This window comes from Neofelis nebulosa, chromosome 8 (genome assembly GCF_028018385.1).
Source record: "Neofelis nebulosa isolate mNeoNeb1 chromosome 8, mNeoNeb1.pri, whole genome shotgun sequence".
Taxonomy (NCBI): Eukaryota; Metazoa; Chordata; class Mammalia; order Carnivora; family Felidae; genus Neofelis; species Neofelis nebulosa.
Genome location: NC_080789.1, coordinates 19,788,214 through 19,804,474, shown reverse-complemented (window position 1 = coordinate 19,804,474; position 16,261 = coordinate 19,788,214). Strand labels below are relative to the sequence as shown.

At 38.7% G+C, this 16,261-nt stretch overlaps 1 protein-coding gene and 1 non-coding gene across 8 annotated transcripts in view; both read right to left on the bottom strand.

Annotated features, from left to right (window-relative positions):
- WASHC3 (WASH complex subunit 3) overlaps positions 1-4,598 on the bottom strand; it is a 94,029-nt gene extending 89,431 nt beyond the window's left edge. For 5 of the 7 annotated variants that reach the window (XR_009265405.1, XR_009265406.1, XM_058741610.1 and 2 more), the window contains exons 1-2: positions 4,463-4,594; positions 3,789-3,887 (exon numbers count right to left, since the gene is read on the bottom strand). Coding sequence is in view for 5 of the 7 variants with exons in the window: in XM_058741610.1 (XP_058597593.1) it covers positions 3,789-3,887; positions 4,463-4,513 (150 nt within the window). In the remaining 2 variants the exon portion in view is untranslated. Of the gene's footprint in view, positions 1-3,788; positions 3,888-4,462 lie in introns of all 7 variants that reach the window. The other 2 variants (XM_058741613.1, XM_058741609.1) reach the window with 2 other exon arrangements.
- A 1,802-nt stretch (positions 4,599-6,400) lies between these two features.
- Positions 6,401-6,507, bottom strand: LOC131484140 (U6 spliceosomal RNA). Its single transcript, XR_009248051.1, has one exon. It is a non-coding gene; the product is annotated as a U6 spliceosomal RNA (small nuclear RNA).
- Positions 6,508-16,261: the final 9,754 nt, after the last annotated feature.

The following is a 16,261-nucleotide window of genomic DNA, read 5'->3' as shown; positions in this document are numbered from 1 at the left end:
CTCCAAGCTGTCAGCACAGAGCCCTAAGCACGGAGCCCGATGGGGGGCTAGAACCCATGAACCTTGAGACCATGACCTGAGCCTGAGCTACCCAGGCACTCCTATCTTTATAAGGATTTAAAGCAAACCTGAAATGCCTTGATTTGGGACAACAGGGTAATTTGCAAGGTACCTGAAGTTTGTCAGATAAACTGAAAATTTCTTGATTTATCACCCACCTACTTCTAAAGAAGTGCATTTCATTAAAGTGAAAAAAAAAAGATGAAATAAATATGGAGTTAATAGTTGAACATGGAAACAAAAATAAAATACTGTGGTTTTTCAGGTTTGTAAAATATCCAGTTTGCATATCCAGGTCTCAAAAAGAGAAACAACGTTTTAAAATAATGGATCCCTTGGTATATCACACTGGGTCGATTATCTCCTATAAGCCAGAAAGGGAAGCAATCAGTGGTTTTATTAAGCTTCATCTGACACTTAAACCCAGCAGTTGTAAAAGTTGTAGCAGTAAATATAGTTTTTAAGCAAGATTATTTGGTTGAAGGTTAAGTCTGATGGTGGGATTAAAAACTGGATGCAGAAGGTAAGCACTCTAAAATTTGTTACGTTATATGAGAATCCCCAGCATTTTTCCCTATTCTTAAAGAATTTAGAAAAAAACCAGTTTGGAATATTTAAAAAATGATTAAAAACTCAGTATTCTACACATGTTACAAGTCTGAGTCAAAATAACACATATGATTGCCCTGTTTACAGAATACCTTTGACTTTAAAATTCATTATAAGGTTAAATTTCTGCTCAGTTTTATCTATGATATGCATAGAACTTACATTGCACTTCCTACCCCATCCCATTTTAAATTTGCACACCCGATGGGGCCACCATAAGATTTTTCTGAGTAGTGTCCAGAATAGAAATGCTTACTGGGGATTTGTGAAGAAAGAACTTTGTAACTTGGGTCTGATTCAACTACTTTCCTTTCTCTGGCTTCCAACCTTTCTTCCTTACCCTGGTTTCAGTCATTAGAAGAGTTATAAAGTACTCTGGTATCCAGAAAGTTTTTTAAAAGTTAAGTTTTTCACTTTTCTCTTTCTTTTTTAAAAAGTTTATTTATTTGAGAGAGAGAAAGCATGCAAAGGGAGCAGGGGAGGGGCAGAGACAGAGGGAGAGAGAGAATCCCACGCAGGCTCCGCCCTCTCTGCTGAAAGCCTGGAGCAGGGCTCTATGGATCTCAAGAACCATAAGATCATGACCTGAGCTGAAATCAAGAGTCGGACACTCAACTAACTGAGGCACCCAGGCTGCCCTTCACTCCTCTCTTTATTAGAGAACTGCAAAACCAGTATTAGTGATGAAGAAAGAGCCCTTATCATTTGTTTCAAATTTAATTCCAGTTTGAGTTTAGCTGTGATTGAAGTTGCTACAGTTTGTATTTGGTTCAAACCAGATTATATGAAAAACAAAAAACAACAATGATAAAACTCCCAGGTTTTCTTTTTTCCCCGTTCATTTCCAATTCAAAAAATAGCACCTAAGTTTCCTATTTGCTCAGGAAAACAGTCATTTTGGCTCTTGCTTAAGGCTTTAACTAAACAAGGAATACAGGTCTAACAGGTGCTATTGACAAATGACAACCCATTTTGAAAAATCATATTGATCTTAACTCAAGGGAAAAAAATGGCATTTGATGTTTGAATACATATGTTATATCCTTGGAATATATCATATCATATCATATCATATCATATCATATCATATCGAAAAAGACATAACATCAAAGGATATGGCATAACAAAAAAGAGAATACAAACCTAAAAAATAAATTTTGAATAGCTCATTGCAGTCTCTCACTTGAAAATGATGTAAACACGCCTCTTACCCAGATCGGAAGGTGCAACGTAACAGAAGAGTGAAACGCTTTTGATTTTTACAGTTATTAGATCAGAGCTGGAACTCCAAGTCTATTACTTTCTAGCTGTGTGAGTGTGGGTAAGTTAGAGTAACAATCGCAGCTATAAATACTGTGTAAACAAATACATGCCTAAAGAATGAATAAATGACTAAGCAAATGATTTAAATCTTTCTACATCTCAATTTCTGTATTTCTAAAAAAGAGATAATTGGACCTCTCTCACAGGGCTGGGCCGTGATGATGAAATGCATGTAGAGCTCATACTACAATACCTACAGGGTAAGCACACAATAAATATTAGTTATTGTCATCACACCAAGCCAACAGTCTATAACTGACATAAATATCCAAACTGCTAAAATATGAATTGTAAATAATGAGTTATAGTCACTAGAGTCAACCCTAGACCACCACCCATTAAGGAGAAAAAGGCGATAAACTACCTGTAAACTTCATGAGTTTTTGGTCAACAAGCTTTTCTCTAGGGTTCAGGGAAGAGCTAGGGAATAGTGAAATACTCAAAACAGTTGAGGGAAAGTTGAGAGAGGAACAGAGGGGGTTAAAGAGTGAATCAGGAGGCTCTGGTAATGCATAAGCAAGCAATAAACAAGACAGGATTATTGTTATATTGGATTTAGTCTTCAGTAAATAGCACTCACTTCCTAGGCAGTGAAAATTGTTAAGCACTACAAAGGTGAGGGGCTATCCCTGCCTCAGGGCAACTTAATCAAGTTGCCCTCATAGCTGTGTTTGCTGGTTGTTTTATTTTTTTAACCTGGTGAGGAGGAGCATGTGGATGGAGTATTTGCTCCTCTCTGCTACCGATCCTTGAATTGTCTCTCTCCACCCTACCCTGGTATAAAAAGTGAAGGACTAAATCCTTGGCTTACTGCTCTTTAGTCAGTCAATTCTATATCCCATTTAGAGAAGCAGCAGTAGGAGATAAAACTCCTGGAAGCAAGCGCCTAGCCTCTGGTGCTTAGATAAAATATAACGAACTGCATCTCTTACTCTATCGATTATCATCATAGTTCACTTTCTTTTGTTTTAGTGAGAAGGCAGAAGAGATTTTGACTAGAGATTGTTAACTAGACAAAAATAAGATGTTACACAAATGAAAATAGTTTTCCTGTCTCCATGCAATTTCTGTTAATAACAACACATGCAACAAAAACTACTTGCTAAAGCTATACCTTATAAATAAGACCGAATGAACTAGATACTATTTTTAGTGACTCACTTGTGTATGATCTCATTTTACTCCTCTTTCTCCTTTTTAAATCCAACTTCAACCCAGGGTTCCCATTTTTTCCCCCATTCTCTTTTTTTGGCTTTTTAAGAAAAAACAGGGCTCCTTGAATCTGGTATCTAATCCTTAAACTAGGTACTCAGTCCTCACCTCACAACTCATTTGCTGGAAGTATTTTTATTATTTTCATAATGACATTTGATACTGAAGTTATGTTTCGAGGCTACTTCCCCAACCATCTTCTGGATCAAGAAATGTAAAATAATTTTAATATAGACTGAAAACTATGTGTACGTAAAAATATACATCTCTGGTGAAAACATGTAAAATTTCAAAATTAAAAAAAATGTTTTCAATTGTGAAACCCTGTTATTCCTTTTGTTCTCTTTAGGCACATAAGCCTTACTGAACTATCGCACAAAGGCCTCTAGTAAATTAATTCAGCAGAGGTGGGGTGCAAGACTGATGATATAGAATCAAAGAGGATTTAAGGTATGTTATCCCAATAACTGGATGACAAGAGGTCATGGTACATGAGTACCTAGTTCTTGTTTTACTCATTTGCCACCTCCAAAAGTACAAGATGATTTCTAGGCTCCTCATTAAACCAGTATCACCAGACCTACCTCCTCACAAACTGTAGAAAAGCGGTTGAGGAACTGTACAGTGTGCACCACAAATTGGTTTAGAAATGCCACCGTTCTTTTCTGTTGAATAGCTGGCACCTGTGTCATGTAAAAACAAACATGATTTGTACAGGAGGAAGTACACCGTGCAAACCCTTTGACGTCAATTATATATAATAATAACGGGGCATTTTTGCTGTATTATATGAGTTACTCTAAGTACTACGAATAGTCACTAGCTCGTTTTCCTAAACTGTGGGGTGGGTCGTCTGATGACAGAAGCCGCAAAGTTTGAGTATGCGCTTTGGATTCACAAACGTGAACTTTAACAGATAAAAGGCAACACACATAAACACACACAACTTGCCGGCCATATAAAAGAGGTAGGGTTAGAGGTCGCAACCTGCTCCTATCGCCGTCGTGTAACCGGAGCGTAGAGCGACTCCTAATACGGGAAGCAAAGACCAGAAAAACTACACCACCCCTTTAAACGGATCAGGAGGGACCCCTTTTTAAGGTGAACTGTGGGACTCTTCCCTCCCGAGGGCAGGACCAGAGAGGCCCGGGGCCAGGGACAGGGTTGGATATGGAGAGGTGGTGTGTCCCTGGGAACCGAAGTTTCCCTCCCCATCCTCCTCCCAGGTCGCCTAAGTTCAACTCGGTCGTTTACAAACCTTCGTCAGGTCTATGCCTGACCCCATGAGAGGAAGCCCGTCCTCATCCATCTCCTCAGCGGGCGGGGGACCCAGGGCTCACCCACAAACCCCTCCCAGACCGGGCCCGCCCAACCCGGTAATAATGTCCAAACACCTCCCCCTAGTCCCCGCCTCCAGGGCCCTTCCCACCGGAAGGAAACGCCTCCGCTTGCCAATCACGCCACTGCTCCCGTAGAACCCGGCTCTTTGCGCGGCATTCTGGGATTGGTAGTTCAAATCGGGATTGTGACTACGTCAGACGCAAAGGCCCGCGCGGGGTGGGGCAAAACGTTTAGCAGTAAAGTTTTTAAAAGGGGGTAAAAAGAAAAAGAAAAGTAAAACATTGAGTCTGGGTAAGATTATTCCTGCTTAGTCCTGTCATATGAATTGCAAAGTCATTCGTTAATAAAACCTATACATTTTTAAAATCCTGCTAAATCCTGGGTACTCTCCTTTAGGTCCTGTGGGGAATACAAAGATTGAGTCAGGTTTAGCCTGCTGCGCTGGAGAGGTTAATGCCCTGAAGCAGGACACAAAACTTGTTTCCTAAGGACTTTAAACATGAAATAAAATGTCAAATGCTACAAGTGAGGCAAAAACCGATGAAAGTGTTTTTTTGTTTGTTTGTTTGTTTGTTTTTTCACTTAGATCATCAAAAAGGTACAGCAGACAGACACCTGGACAGAATTTTGCATCAAGGGGTTTGAAGATCTTGGCTCAGATTTTGACTGTTCAGCTTAGCACCTATAGGACCTAGGAAGAGCCACCAAACCAAAATGTGATCCCCTTCGTTGTAACTTTCCATCTATACAGCCACATCTCAAGTTCCAACATTCTCTGATGCCTGGGTTTCTGTAATAGCCTCTTCCTGCCTCCGTGTTGCTCTAACTGAAACACGTCGTAGCCATATAGTGACTGTTTAAAAGACAAACCTGATTATATTACACAGGATATAATTTTGCTTCTCATTTCTCTCAGTTTAATGTGCTTACAAGGCCCTCTGTATGGCTCTTGCTCACCTCTCTAACCTCACTTCTCACTATTCCCTCCATTTAACTCCCCCAAATTTCTTTAAGTTCTTGAAACCAGGAATTGCTCTGGGAATTAAATATGCTGTTTCCTTTGCCTAGAACAATCTCCCTTGTTCCCTGACCACCCCTGCCTAACTCCTACTTATTCTCATCTCCTTTATCCTTGTTTTCAACGGTTTGAATACTGTGAACTTGGACGTAATTTTCTTTGTATTTATCCCTCTTCAAATTTGCTGAGCTCACATCTGTGGTTTGATGTTTTAAATTTTGGAAGATTTTTTGGCCATTATGTTTTCAAAACAAAGTTTTCTTCTGTCACATTTCCTCTTCTTTTCTGGAACTCCAAAATACATGTATGTTAGATCACTTGACACTGTCCAAAGTTCATTGATGCTCTGCTCATTTTTTTCTCCCTGTGCTTCAGAGTAGATAATTCTTATCGACTTATCTTCAAACTTACTGATACCTTGTTTTCTAGTGTTCAGTTTATTATAAAACTACTTATCCAATGAATTTTTATTTTAGATTTTTCAGTTCTAAAATGTCCGTTTTTAGGAGTTTCTATTTTTCTCCTGAAATTCCCTGCACCCATCTTACCCTGTATATATGTGTGTGTGCGTGCATGTGTGTGTGTGTGTGTATAACCATTTTATTTATTTTTTAATTTATAACCAAGTTAGTTATCATATAGTACAACAATGATTTCAGGGGTAGATTCCTTAGTGCCCCTTACCCATTTAGCCCCTCCCCCCTCCACAAGCCCTCCATTAACCCTCTGTTTGTTCTCCATGTTTAAGAGTCTCTTATGTTTTGTCCCCCTTTATGTTTTTATATTATTTTTGCTCCCCTTCCCTTATGTTCATCTATTTTGTATCTTAAAGCCCTCAAAAATATGGAAGCTTCACGAATTTGTGTGTCACCCTTGCGCAGGGGCCATGCTATCATATCTCTGTATCATTCCAATTTTAGTATATGTGCTGCCGAAATGAGCACCCCTGTATATATTTTTTAAAACTAATTTATAATTGTCACTTTCAAGTTCTTATCTAATGATTCTCATATCTGGTTCAGCTATTATGTCTGCTTCTGTTGGCTTTTTCTTGATTATGTGTTATATTGCCTACATTTGGGGATGCTACATAATTTTAATTTTTATTCCGGAAATGGTGGGGGGGAAAAAAAGGAACAATGGAGATTAAGTGAGGAACTCCTTCAAAACCTGAGTTGAACTGGTGCTAGGCTATAGTTTTAATTAGATTGAGTTCACTTGCAATTAGCCCAACTCCTGGTCTCCTGCAAAGGCTTGAGCTCTTTATCTTGTCAATATTTGAGTTAGAGAGGAATGGTCTATGGTTTCAGAACATTTTGGTTTGCCTTTGTATTCGACTTCAGCAAGGCCCAGGAATCCAAGCACCACGAGAATGTGCAAGACTTAGTGTATTCTCTCTACTGCTGCTTTCTTAACAACCTTGGGGGTGGGATGTAGGCCTAAGTGATTTGTTTTTGTGCCTCTAGACCCAGACATCTCTATAGAATTTAGTTCATTAAGCTCTTATTCCATCCACTGCTTTCCAACAGCCCCATGGAAAAGTATGATTTTTGTTTTATCTGGTCATCATTACAACAGATGTGAGAGGTTTTCTTGCATCTTTATTCATCCTAACAAGTAGCAGAAGCCTTATCGTCCTATCCTTAGAGAAGCTGATCTACCAACATTAGGCTAAACTGTTCCTCTGAATATATGCCTCTCTAGCATCTCCGGATCACTTTATCTTAGCACATTTTAGAATTTTTTTTTAATGCTTATTTATTTTTGGGAAAGGGAGAGACAGAGTGCGAGTGAGGGAGGGGCAGAGAGAGAGAGAGAGGGACAGAACCTGAAGCAGGCTTCAGGCTCTGAGCTGTCAGTACAGAGTCCGACGCGGAGCTTGAACTCAGGAGCTGTGAGATCATGACCTGAGCTGAAGTCGGCCACTTAACTGACTGAGCAACCCAGGCTCCCCAATCTTAGCACATTTTATACTTGCCTATTTGCCTAAATGTCTACTAGACTGTTGATTCCAGGCAGAGATTCTGCCTTATTCACTAGTAAGGCCCTGGCCCAATGACTGACCTAAGGTAAATCCTTAAGTATCTGTCAAATGACATTTGGGCCTAATGACCCTTGTGCTTCCATATCGTACTTGATCTTCCACTTGATCTTTGGTTTAGACCACACTCATAATTCTGAGTAAACTCATTCAATTAGCCACCCTTGAGCACAGTCCCCAACTGGCCAGCCTAGCCTTCCTCTTCAGAGCCAGGAGAGGCTCCCAGTGACAGGAAAAAAACCAAAAAACCAGACAGTCACTTCATGGTTATGTATGTCATCTGTAAGTAGTAGGCATGCATACAGATGGTATAGAACTACAGAAACATGAACTTGTTCTCAGTCGGCCAGGTGACAAATTTGTTTTCAAACTGGTTTGGTTTCTTAAAAAAAAAAAAAAGACAAATGTAATGCTAGATGTGATTTTTAGTTAACAGAAAGAAGACTGGCTGCTTCTCTCTGCCTCCTGGGGTCCTTGATGATTACTGTTCATCAGTCATCCACAGCTTCTGATAAGCAGTGCCATTCATAGTTTAATAACTGAATTTCCAGGACTACTACAAACAATTTGTAGCTAGAAGTCTTGGCCAACTGCCAGAAATCCTCTGAAGTATGTACTTCTTCCTCCAGGCTTTCATTGGAAATGTATTACCAGGTTTCATTTACTATAGTGAATTTTGGAGGCAGTGAAACAAGTAGACTATAATGAATACTTATTTCAAAGGGCAGATATATATATATATATATATATATATATATATCACCTGCATACATCCATTCAATAAAAAATCTTAAGAATTTTTCAAGTTTGTTTTCACAGATCACTAGAAAATAACTTATTTAGTTTTATCATGGATAAGTTCTTAGGTAAGTGGAATGAGGAGAATTTGGTTCCTATTTTTCTTTTGCGTTTCTTTCTGCTCTGCTACAGGATGAATAGAGGGGTGGGGTGTTTCTTCATAAAAGTGGGAAAATAAAATTAAATGTCTCCTATCTGTTCTCTCCACCCCATCGCTCATGAAGTGATACAAATTATCTATTGGGACTTGGTTAAGTGAAGGAATTTTAGCCTAATTATTTCAAATCTGTTAAGAATTAAATGTCTTGGCTACTTCTTTTGATTGTTTTGCCTTTTCAAACTTCCAGACTCAGTTGAGTTGTAGGCCTATAGCCTATTGGCAGGGAACTGGATTCTCCTCTAGAAAGCCACCTCAAGAGAAGAGATCTAAAGGTAGTTAGTCATCCCCAATAAAACAGCAAATAGCTTAGTAATGATCCTGCTTTCTTTGAAGGGGCCTGTGGGGGAAGCTGTCACTGTTGCATTTGTACCCACCAGTTTTAATTTCTGGAGGTGACTAAGTGATGACAGAGTAATGCTATTGAGAGTTTATTCCTTACATTTCCCAAAAGAAGGGGGCACACCATGCCACACAGGGCCACAGGAAAATGCGAGATTTTGATAAGGAGGCAGACAGAAGCAGGAGCCAGGGGAAAGCATAGGCCAGAGTCTTTACTGGGGTTTCTGTGGGAAAGGAAAAGCAGGGCAGAGGAAGCAGTTGAAGACTGGCCTGGCTAGTGTGAATGATTCTGGTGAGCTTTTAGGCATGGGAGCTGCCCGTAGCTGTCTGCACCTGGCCCTGAGTTGATATAGGGCAGGGGGAATGTTGGCTTGGTGTATAAGAGTTAGATAAGGGCTCCAGATTGATTGGTTTACATAGGAAAAATGTATTTCCAAGTAAGTTGTTTTACTATTTTTAGGAACTAGCCAGCCCCGGAAGAGGCAGTTTCTCCTCTTGAGGTCACAAAAGCCAGAGTCTCAAGAATATAGACAATTAAAAAAATATATAGTTAATTGGTCCATCACAATTAGTGATGGATGCTAAAAAGACATATACAGAATCTAAGAAAATAGTGAGAATACTCACCTTTCAGTATGTGGATTTTAGGTAATAGTTTCAGCAAGGCACCCTACTCCTGAGTCTACAGTCTCATTCAATTTCTGGAGAAGTGATCAGAGGGGAAGGAGCAGCTGTATGGCTATGCAAGTGGTTGGGGGGGGGGGGAGGGTATTTGGAAGGGGTGTGTCTAGTCACTCCTCATCCACACTCTCAATCAAACTTCCTGTTTTAGTAACCCCTGATGCACTGCAGCCCCCTTCAGAGGAACTTTCCTGACTTAGAAGTTGATGCCATTTCTCTTCTTTCATTCCTTACAACACTTCTTGTTTTCATCACTCATTCGATACCTAGCACACGCTACCATTATCTTTTTGTGACCAAGTGGTGTATTGCCAACCACTGTAATTTCTTTGAGATCAGAAGCCAGTTTCCATTTATTTACAGTGCCATGCACATGTTAGTTACTATCTGGTTTTTAAGTTAAGAACTTATAATGGGGCGTCTGGGTGGCTCAGTTAAGCATCTGACTTTGGCTCAGGTCACGATCTCATGGCTTGTGAGTTTGAGCCTCTCTCGGGTTCTGTGCTGACAGCTTGGAGCCTGGAGCCTGCTTCAGATTCTGTCTCCCTCCCTCTCTGCCCCTCCCCAGTGCTCATTCTTTCTCTCTCTCTCTCTCTCTCAAAAAATAAAACATTAAAAAAAAAAAAAAGAACTTATTATAGAAGTGAACTACTGGGGTGCCAGGTGGTGGGGAGGGGGCTCAGGTCATGATCTTGTGGTTCGTGGGTTCAAGCCCTGTGTCGGGCTCTGTGCTGACAGCTCAGAGCCTGGAATCTGCTTGAGATTCTGTGTCTCCCTCTCTCTCTGCCTCTCCTGCTTGTGCTCTCTCTCTCAAAAATAAATAAACATTAAAAAAAAAAAAAGGAAAGGGAACTATTTATCATGGAAAACTTAAAAAAAGCATAGGAGAGAAAAATGTCATGCACAGTCACTCTTCTTAGAAGTAACAACCATTATGGGGCACCTGGGTGGCTCAGTTGGTTAAGTGTCTGACTCTTGATTTAGGCTCAGTTTATGATCTAAGTGTTCAGTTTGCTAACAGCGAGGCACCTGCTTAGGAATCTCTCTCTCTCTTTCTCTCTGCACCCCACCCCTCCCCCCTCCCGCTCATGTGTGTGTGCTCTCTCAAAATAAATAAATAAATATGAAAAAAGAGAAGTGACCATTATGACTCTTATATTGCCAAGGTACTTTATTTTAAATTTATTTACTAAGTCAGCTTTTTTTCCTCATTGGTGGGAGTATAAATGAGTAGGCCTCAGTCATGAGTCTTTACTTAGCTTTGTACACCTTTTATAGCACTCTGGCCTTTTCATAGAATAGCCCTCTCAATTTATTTAAAAAAAAAAGGAAAAAAAAAAAAAAAAAAAAGCAAGTGATGCCACAATCAGCTGCTTCTAATTAACCTCCCCTGGCTGTTTCAGTAAATGACTCAGCACCTGGACTTCTTAAAGCGGTCAGGTTATTTTGAATCACAACCACATAAAATCACTTAACACTACTCTGGAAGTTCAACATCAACATTTCTTCTTGTAGCCTTGTTTCTAGAGTCCAAAATGATCTTGTTAGAACTTTTGCTATTATCCTTTAAAAAATGACAGGGCCAGAAGGTATGAGCCAATCAGTCTAGGAAAGTGGTTCACAATATTTTCCAGTATGAGAAGCCTTTTTTAATAGAAAACAATTTTGAGGAACCCCAAATGATTGTGGCTGAACATTTAATATCCATTGAATGAATATATACATTGTTGAGGATTTAAAATAGGAATATTAAATGGAAATGGTGAACTATATTGAGAAATTCATCTTAAAATCCCAAATTTTCATTCAAAATAGGATTTTACTCCCTTCTATTTTCCAGGCTAGGTTCTATTAGTTTTCCCACAATACATCCTACTTTAGAAAGTCTTGCCTCTTATATGTCACATAGGCAGGAATTGTTAACTTTTTTTTTTTTTTTACTTTCTAGAATTTATTTTTTATAATTTATATCCAAGTTAGCATATAGTGCAACAATGATTTCAGAAGTAGATTCCTTAATACCCCTTACCCATTTAGCCCATCCCTCCTCCCACAACCCTTTCAGCAACCCTCTGCTTGTTCTCTATATTTAACAGTCTCTTATGTTTTGTCCCCCTCCCTGTTTTTATATTATTTTTGCTTCCCTTCCCTTATGTTCATCTGTTTTGTATCTTAAAGTCCTCATGAGTGAAGTCATAGGATATTTGTCTTTGTCTAATTTCACTTAGCATAATACCCTCTAGTTTCATCCACGTAGTTGCAAATGGCAAGATTTCATTCTTTTTGATTGCGGAGTTAATTCTCCACTGTATATATATATACACCATATCCTCTTTATCCATTCATCCATTGATGGACACTTGGGCTCTTTTTATACTTTGGCTATTGTTGATAGTGCTGCTATAAACATTGGGGTGCATGTGTCCCTTCGAAACAGCATACCTGTATCCCTTGGATAAATACCTAGTAGTGCAATTGCTGGGTCGTAGGGACCCATAGTTCTATTTTTAAGTTTTTGAGGAACCTCCATACTATTTTCCAGAGTGGCTGCACCAGTTTTCATTCCCACCATCAGTGCAAAGGAGATCCTCCTTCTCCGCATCCCTGCCAACATCTGTTGTTGCAGGAATTGTTGAAGTATTCTGGCTCTCATTTGAACTTGAGCCAAACCTGGGGGTCACATAATAGATATCGAGATGACAGGCACACCTTGATGTATCTGGGAACTTTTTAACCCTCTCAAGATTTCTGAATGAGATCTTCAAAGCCATCTCACTGAATTGGAGAGAAGGGTTCATTGGAGGCGTATTCCTCCTACCTGTTAACAGCATTTTGGTGGAGGAAGAGGCTATTAGTAAAACACTTGAAATCAATGTCTGTTAGGATTATGTGGGCAAGTTTGATTTTTGGAGCTGTTTATAGTATTTCAGGACCCCAGGAAGTCATGGTTTCAAAGGTATAAAAGGATTTTAATAGTGGGAATATGAATACTGAGAAGCCTTACAATAATTCCATACTCTTCCATTTGCCATTAACAGGTTGGGAAGCAATGACCCAGGGTTTTGTAAAGATTATATATACATGAGAACATAACTTATTGTGGCAGGTAGATGGAATGATGGGGAAGAGACTAGGTCAAAAACACTGACAGAATCTAGAATTGCTCCATGGGATCTAATGTATTTGTGGGTAAGTCCAGGAGGGGGTGAGACCTCTGAAGCAGCTACATATATGACCAGGTTTTGTACTTGCTCAAAATAAAGTGCCAGGGAAATCTTACTAGAGTTCTATAGATTGCAAGTGAGGGATAGATATTTCCACAGATTTCTCCTTGGTACAGGCAACTGGGAGAGAAGTGCCTCATTAGCTGTTCACAACACAGCCTGAGGCACTAGTGTCCCACTCACATGAGAATCAGCCCTACATAACATTTGGCAAAGTATTTTAAATTCCAGAGTCTAAACCTTAATGAAAAAAAAATTGTAGTCGAAAACTAAAGTGAGTTCTTATACAATAATTACTATAAAATATACCTGAGTTATTTTATCCATAATAAATACCTAGATTTAGTTAATACTAGTGGAAGAAAGAACTAGCAATTAACCAAAGAAACACTAATTAAGAAAAGATGGTAGAAAAAAGTTCTTTAACTTCTAGTTGGGGCGCCTGGGTGGCTCAGTCTGTTAAGCACCAGACTTTGCCTCAGGTCATGATCTCACAAACTGTGAGATCAAGCCCCGTGTTGGGCTCTGTGCTGACAGCTCAGAGCCGGGAGCCTGCTTCAGATTCTGTGTCTCCCTTTCTCTGCCCCTTCCCCACTCACGCTCTGTCTCTCAATCTCTCTCTCTCTCTAAAATAAATAAGCATTAAAAAATAAAAAAAAAAGTAAAAAATAACTTCTAGGGGCACCTGAGTGGCTCAGTCATCCATCCAACTCTTGATCTCGGCTCAGGTCATGATCTCATGGTTTGTGAGTTCGAGCCCTGCACCGGGCTCTGTGCTGACAGCGTGGAGCCTGCTAGGGATTCTTTCTCTGCCCCTACCCTACTCGTACTCTTTCTCAAAGAAATAAACTTAAAAAAAAAATTAATAATAATAACTTCTATTGGTCTGGTTTAAACTAATGTCAACTAAGAGAATCATTTCTTACAGCTATAGTCTAAGTAAAAATGAACCAAAATGAACTAATTTGTTTAGACAGCCTCCAACTTCTTTATCACTGTGGCATAATTTATGACTAGTTGCCTCTGGCTTTCTTGAGAGGTTAGTTGTCTGGGCTTATTTCCTTTATACACTGTCCCAAAAATAAAGATTTCCTAAAACAGCACTGGAAAGCTCTTACTTGAGATGGTTGCAGAGATTAACCTTAATTTTGGCCAGAGTCTAATCTTGTCTGGATTTGGCTCAATAATAGAACAACAGCTGTGCTTATAAGAAAGACCCAAGTTTTGTGTTTAAGAAGCAAACATACCAGCAGCATTTATTGTCTTTTACTATAAAGACACAGGCACTCAACTCAATATAGCACTAAACATGCAGTTGGTAGAAATGCTTTATTTCATACATCTTTAAATCTATTGGGTTACTCAAATTGTTTTTGCAAAGGCGGAGAAACTTGGTGGCCTCTCCTTTTACTTACCCTTGTTCTTATGGATTTTAAAAACTTATGTAAGTGTAAAAGTCCCAAGGTAGAGTATTCTGTTAAAAATTAGTTGAGAAGGCAAATAGCAATATAACAAACACATCAGTTAAACAGAAATAAGCTGATCCAAAGAAATTTCCAGGCAAATGTAACTTGATCCAACATACGGGCAACAATTGTTTTTACTAAGGTAGTTCAAAGAACAGCTGAAAAGGTCAGAAAGGAGATTCAGTGCTTTCAATTTCTCATGAAGTCTGTGTCCATGCATGCAAAAGAAATTGGTTATGTCGAGTTTGAGTAATGGATATGTCATCAAATGTGTATTTGTTTTTCCTTTTCTGAAAGGAGATCTTCAAAGCTGATATCCTAATTATTTTGTTGTGTTTCTGTGCTTAGTTAACAGATGGTTGCTATAAATTAAAGTCATGTTAATAACAACAAAAGGAAACTTCTACCTATGTTTTAAAAGGCATATTTCTTTAAATGTATAATTAGAAACGAATGTTAGCTGTTTTGAAATTCCTTTTCAATGCCTGTTAAAATAAATGTTTTTGAATCAGCAAGGTGTTAGATTAAAGAAACAGAGTGTTCTCTCCTGTCCTTGTTATTAAGCACACCGACAGCTTGATAAAGATATATTGGAACAGAATGCTGCTTCTGAGGCTGGACCATGCTCTCATGAGGAATATGTGGAAATGGACCATCATAATGATTTTTACTTTGCACATTTTATTTGGGCTCAAATCTAAGGCTATTACTGGTATCACATAAAGTTGGGTTGAGTTTAACTTTTTGAGCTACAGAAACATGAGGAATAATCTGGAGCAAATACATGTTCTCTCCTAAGAAATCAGTCTTGGGTATAATACTGTCTCGTAACTTACCAATCAGCATTTCTGGGACAATGTCAGATTTTGGACAATTACAAAAAACCAGACACAAATGTGCAAACCAGATTTCAATTTCTTCTCCACTGACATGAGATTTAAAACAGCAACAGGAACATTTCTAGGTCAGTGTCAATATGTAGTCACAAATTACCAAAGAAACAAATTGGAGTGCATGGGTGTACGATTTTGTGTTTTGGCATGGGAGAGACATTGAAATACTCACAACGTACAAGCCAAATCATAAAAATAAAATGGGACTTATGATTCCATCATTTTGAAAGAGTAGGATTTAATTCTGACATCTTGCAGATTTGTGATATCCTGACTTTTGCTTCAACATCTCTAAATAATAAGAATTTTAGAACACAAGTACAACTTTTTTTTCCTTTCCACAATATTTGTAAGTGAAGCAATCCTCAGGAAAACTTATTTTCAGCAGAAGAAAAACCCTCTTAGAATAAACAAACATGGAAAAACTAAAACTAACTGGGACACATACACACACACAAAATCAGAACTCATGTTATTTATCAGAAATTAGAAGTGATGACCAATAACTAATTCTCCATTGAACACTGCCTCCTGTGTTAGTCTAATTTAAACATAGTTTACTAAGAACAAAATTTACTATGGAAAAAGAATATCATTATGCCATTTAAAGTAATTGAACATAGTAAAGTTTAACAATGCTTACTCAGGATAACATGAATACCACTCCTGAAGCTAAGGGATAAAGAAATCCCTCTCATTTCTTGAGACTTGAGTCTTATAGTCACTATATTAATTTATAAATGAAACAACCATTTGCTTTCTTTAAGGGTTAACACTTCCTGCTTCTCGGCATAAATTGCATAAATTAAGTATTTATGTGACCACCATGGGTTATCTTTTCCCAAGACAGGTTCCCCTAACAGGCAGTAGTGCTACTGGGTAATTTCATCAGATAACTCATATTTGGGTAAGCCCTTATTCCAAAGAACCCATTTCTTAGACACCCAAAAATCCAAGGCCAACATACTTTTCAATCTCCATCCTTTTTTTTTTTTAAGTTTATTTATTTATTTTGAGAGAGAGACAGAAACAGTGTGAGTGTGGGAGGAGCAGAGAGAGAGACGGAGAGAGAGAAGAGAAATCCCAAGCAGTCTCT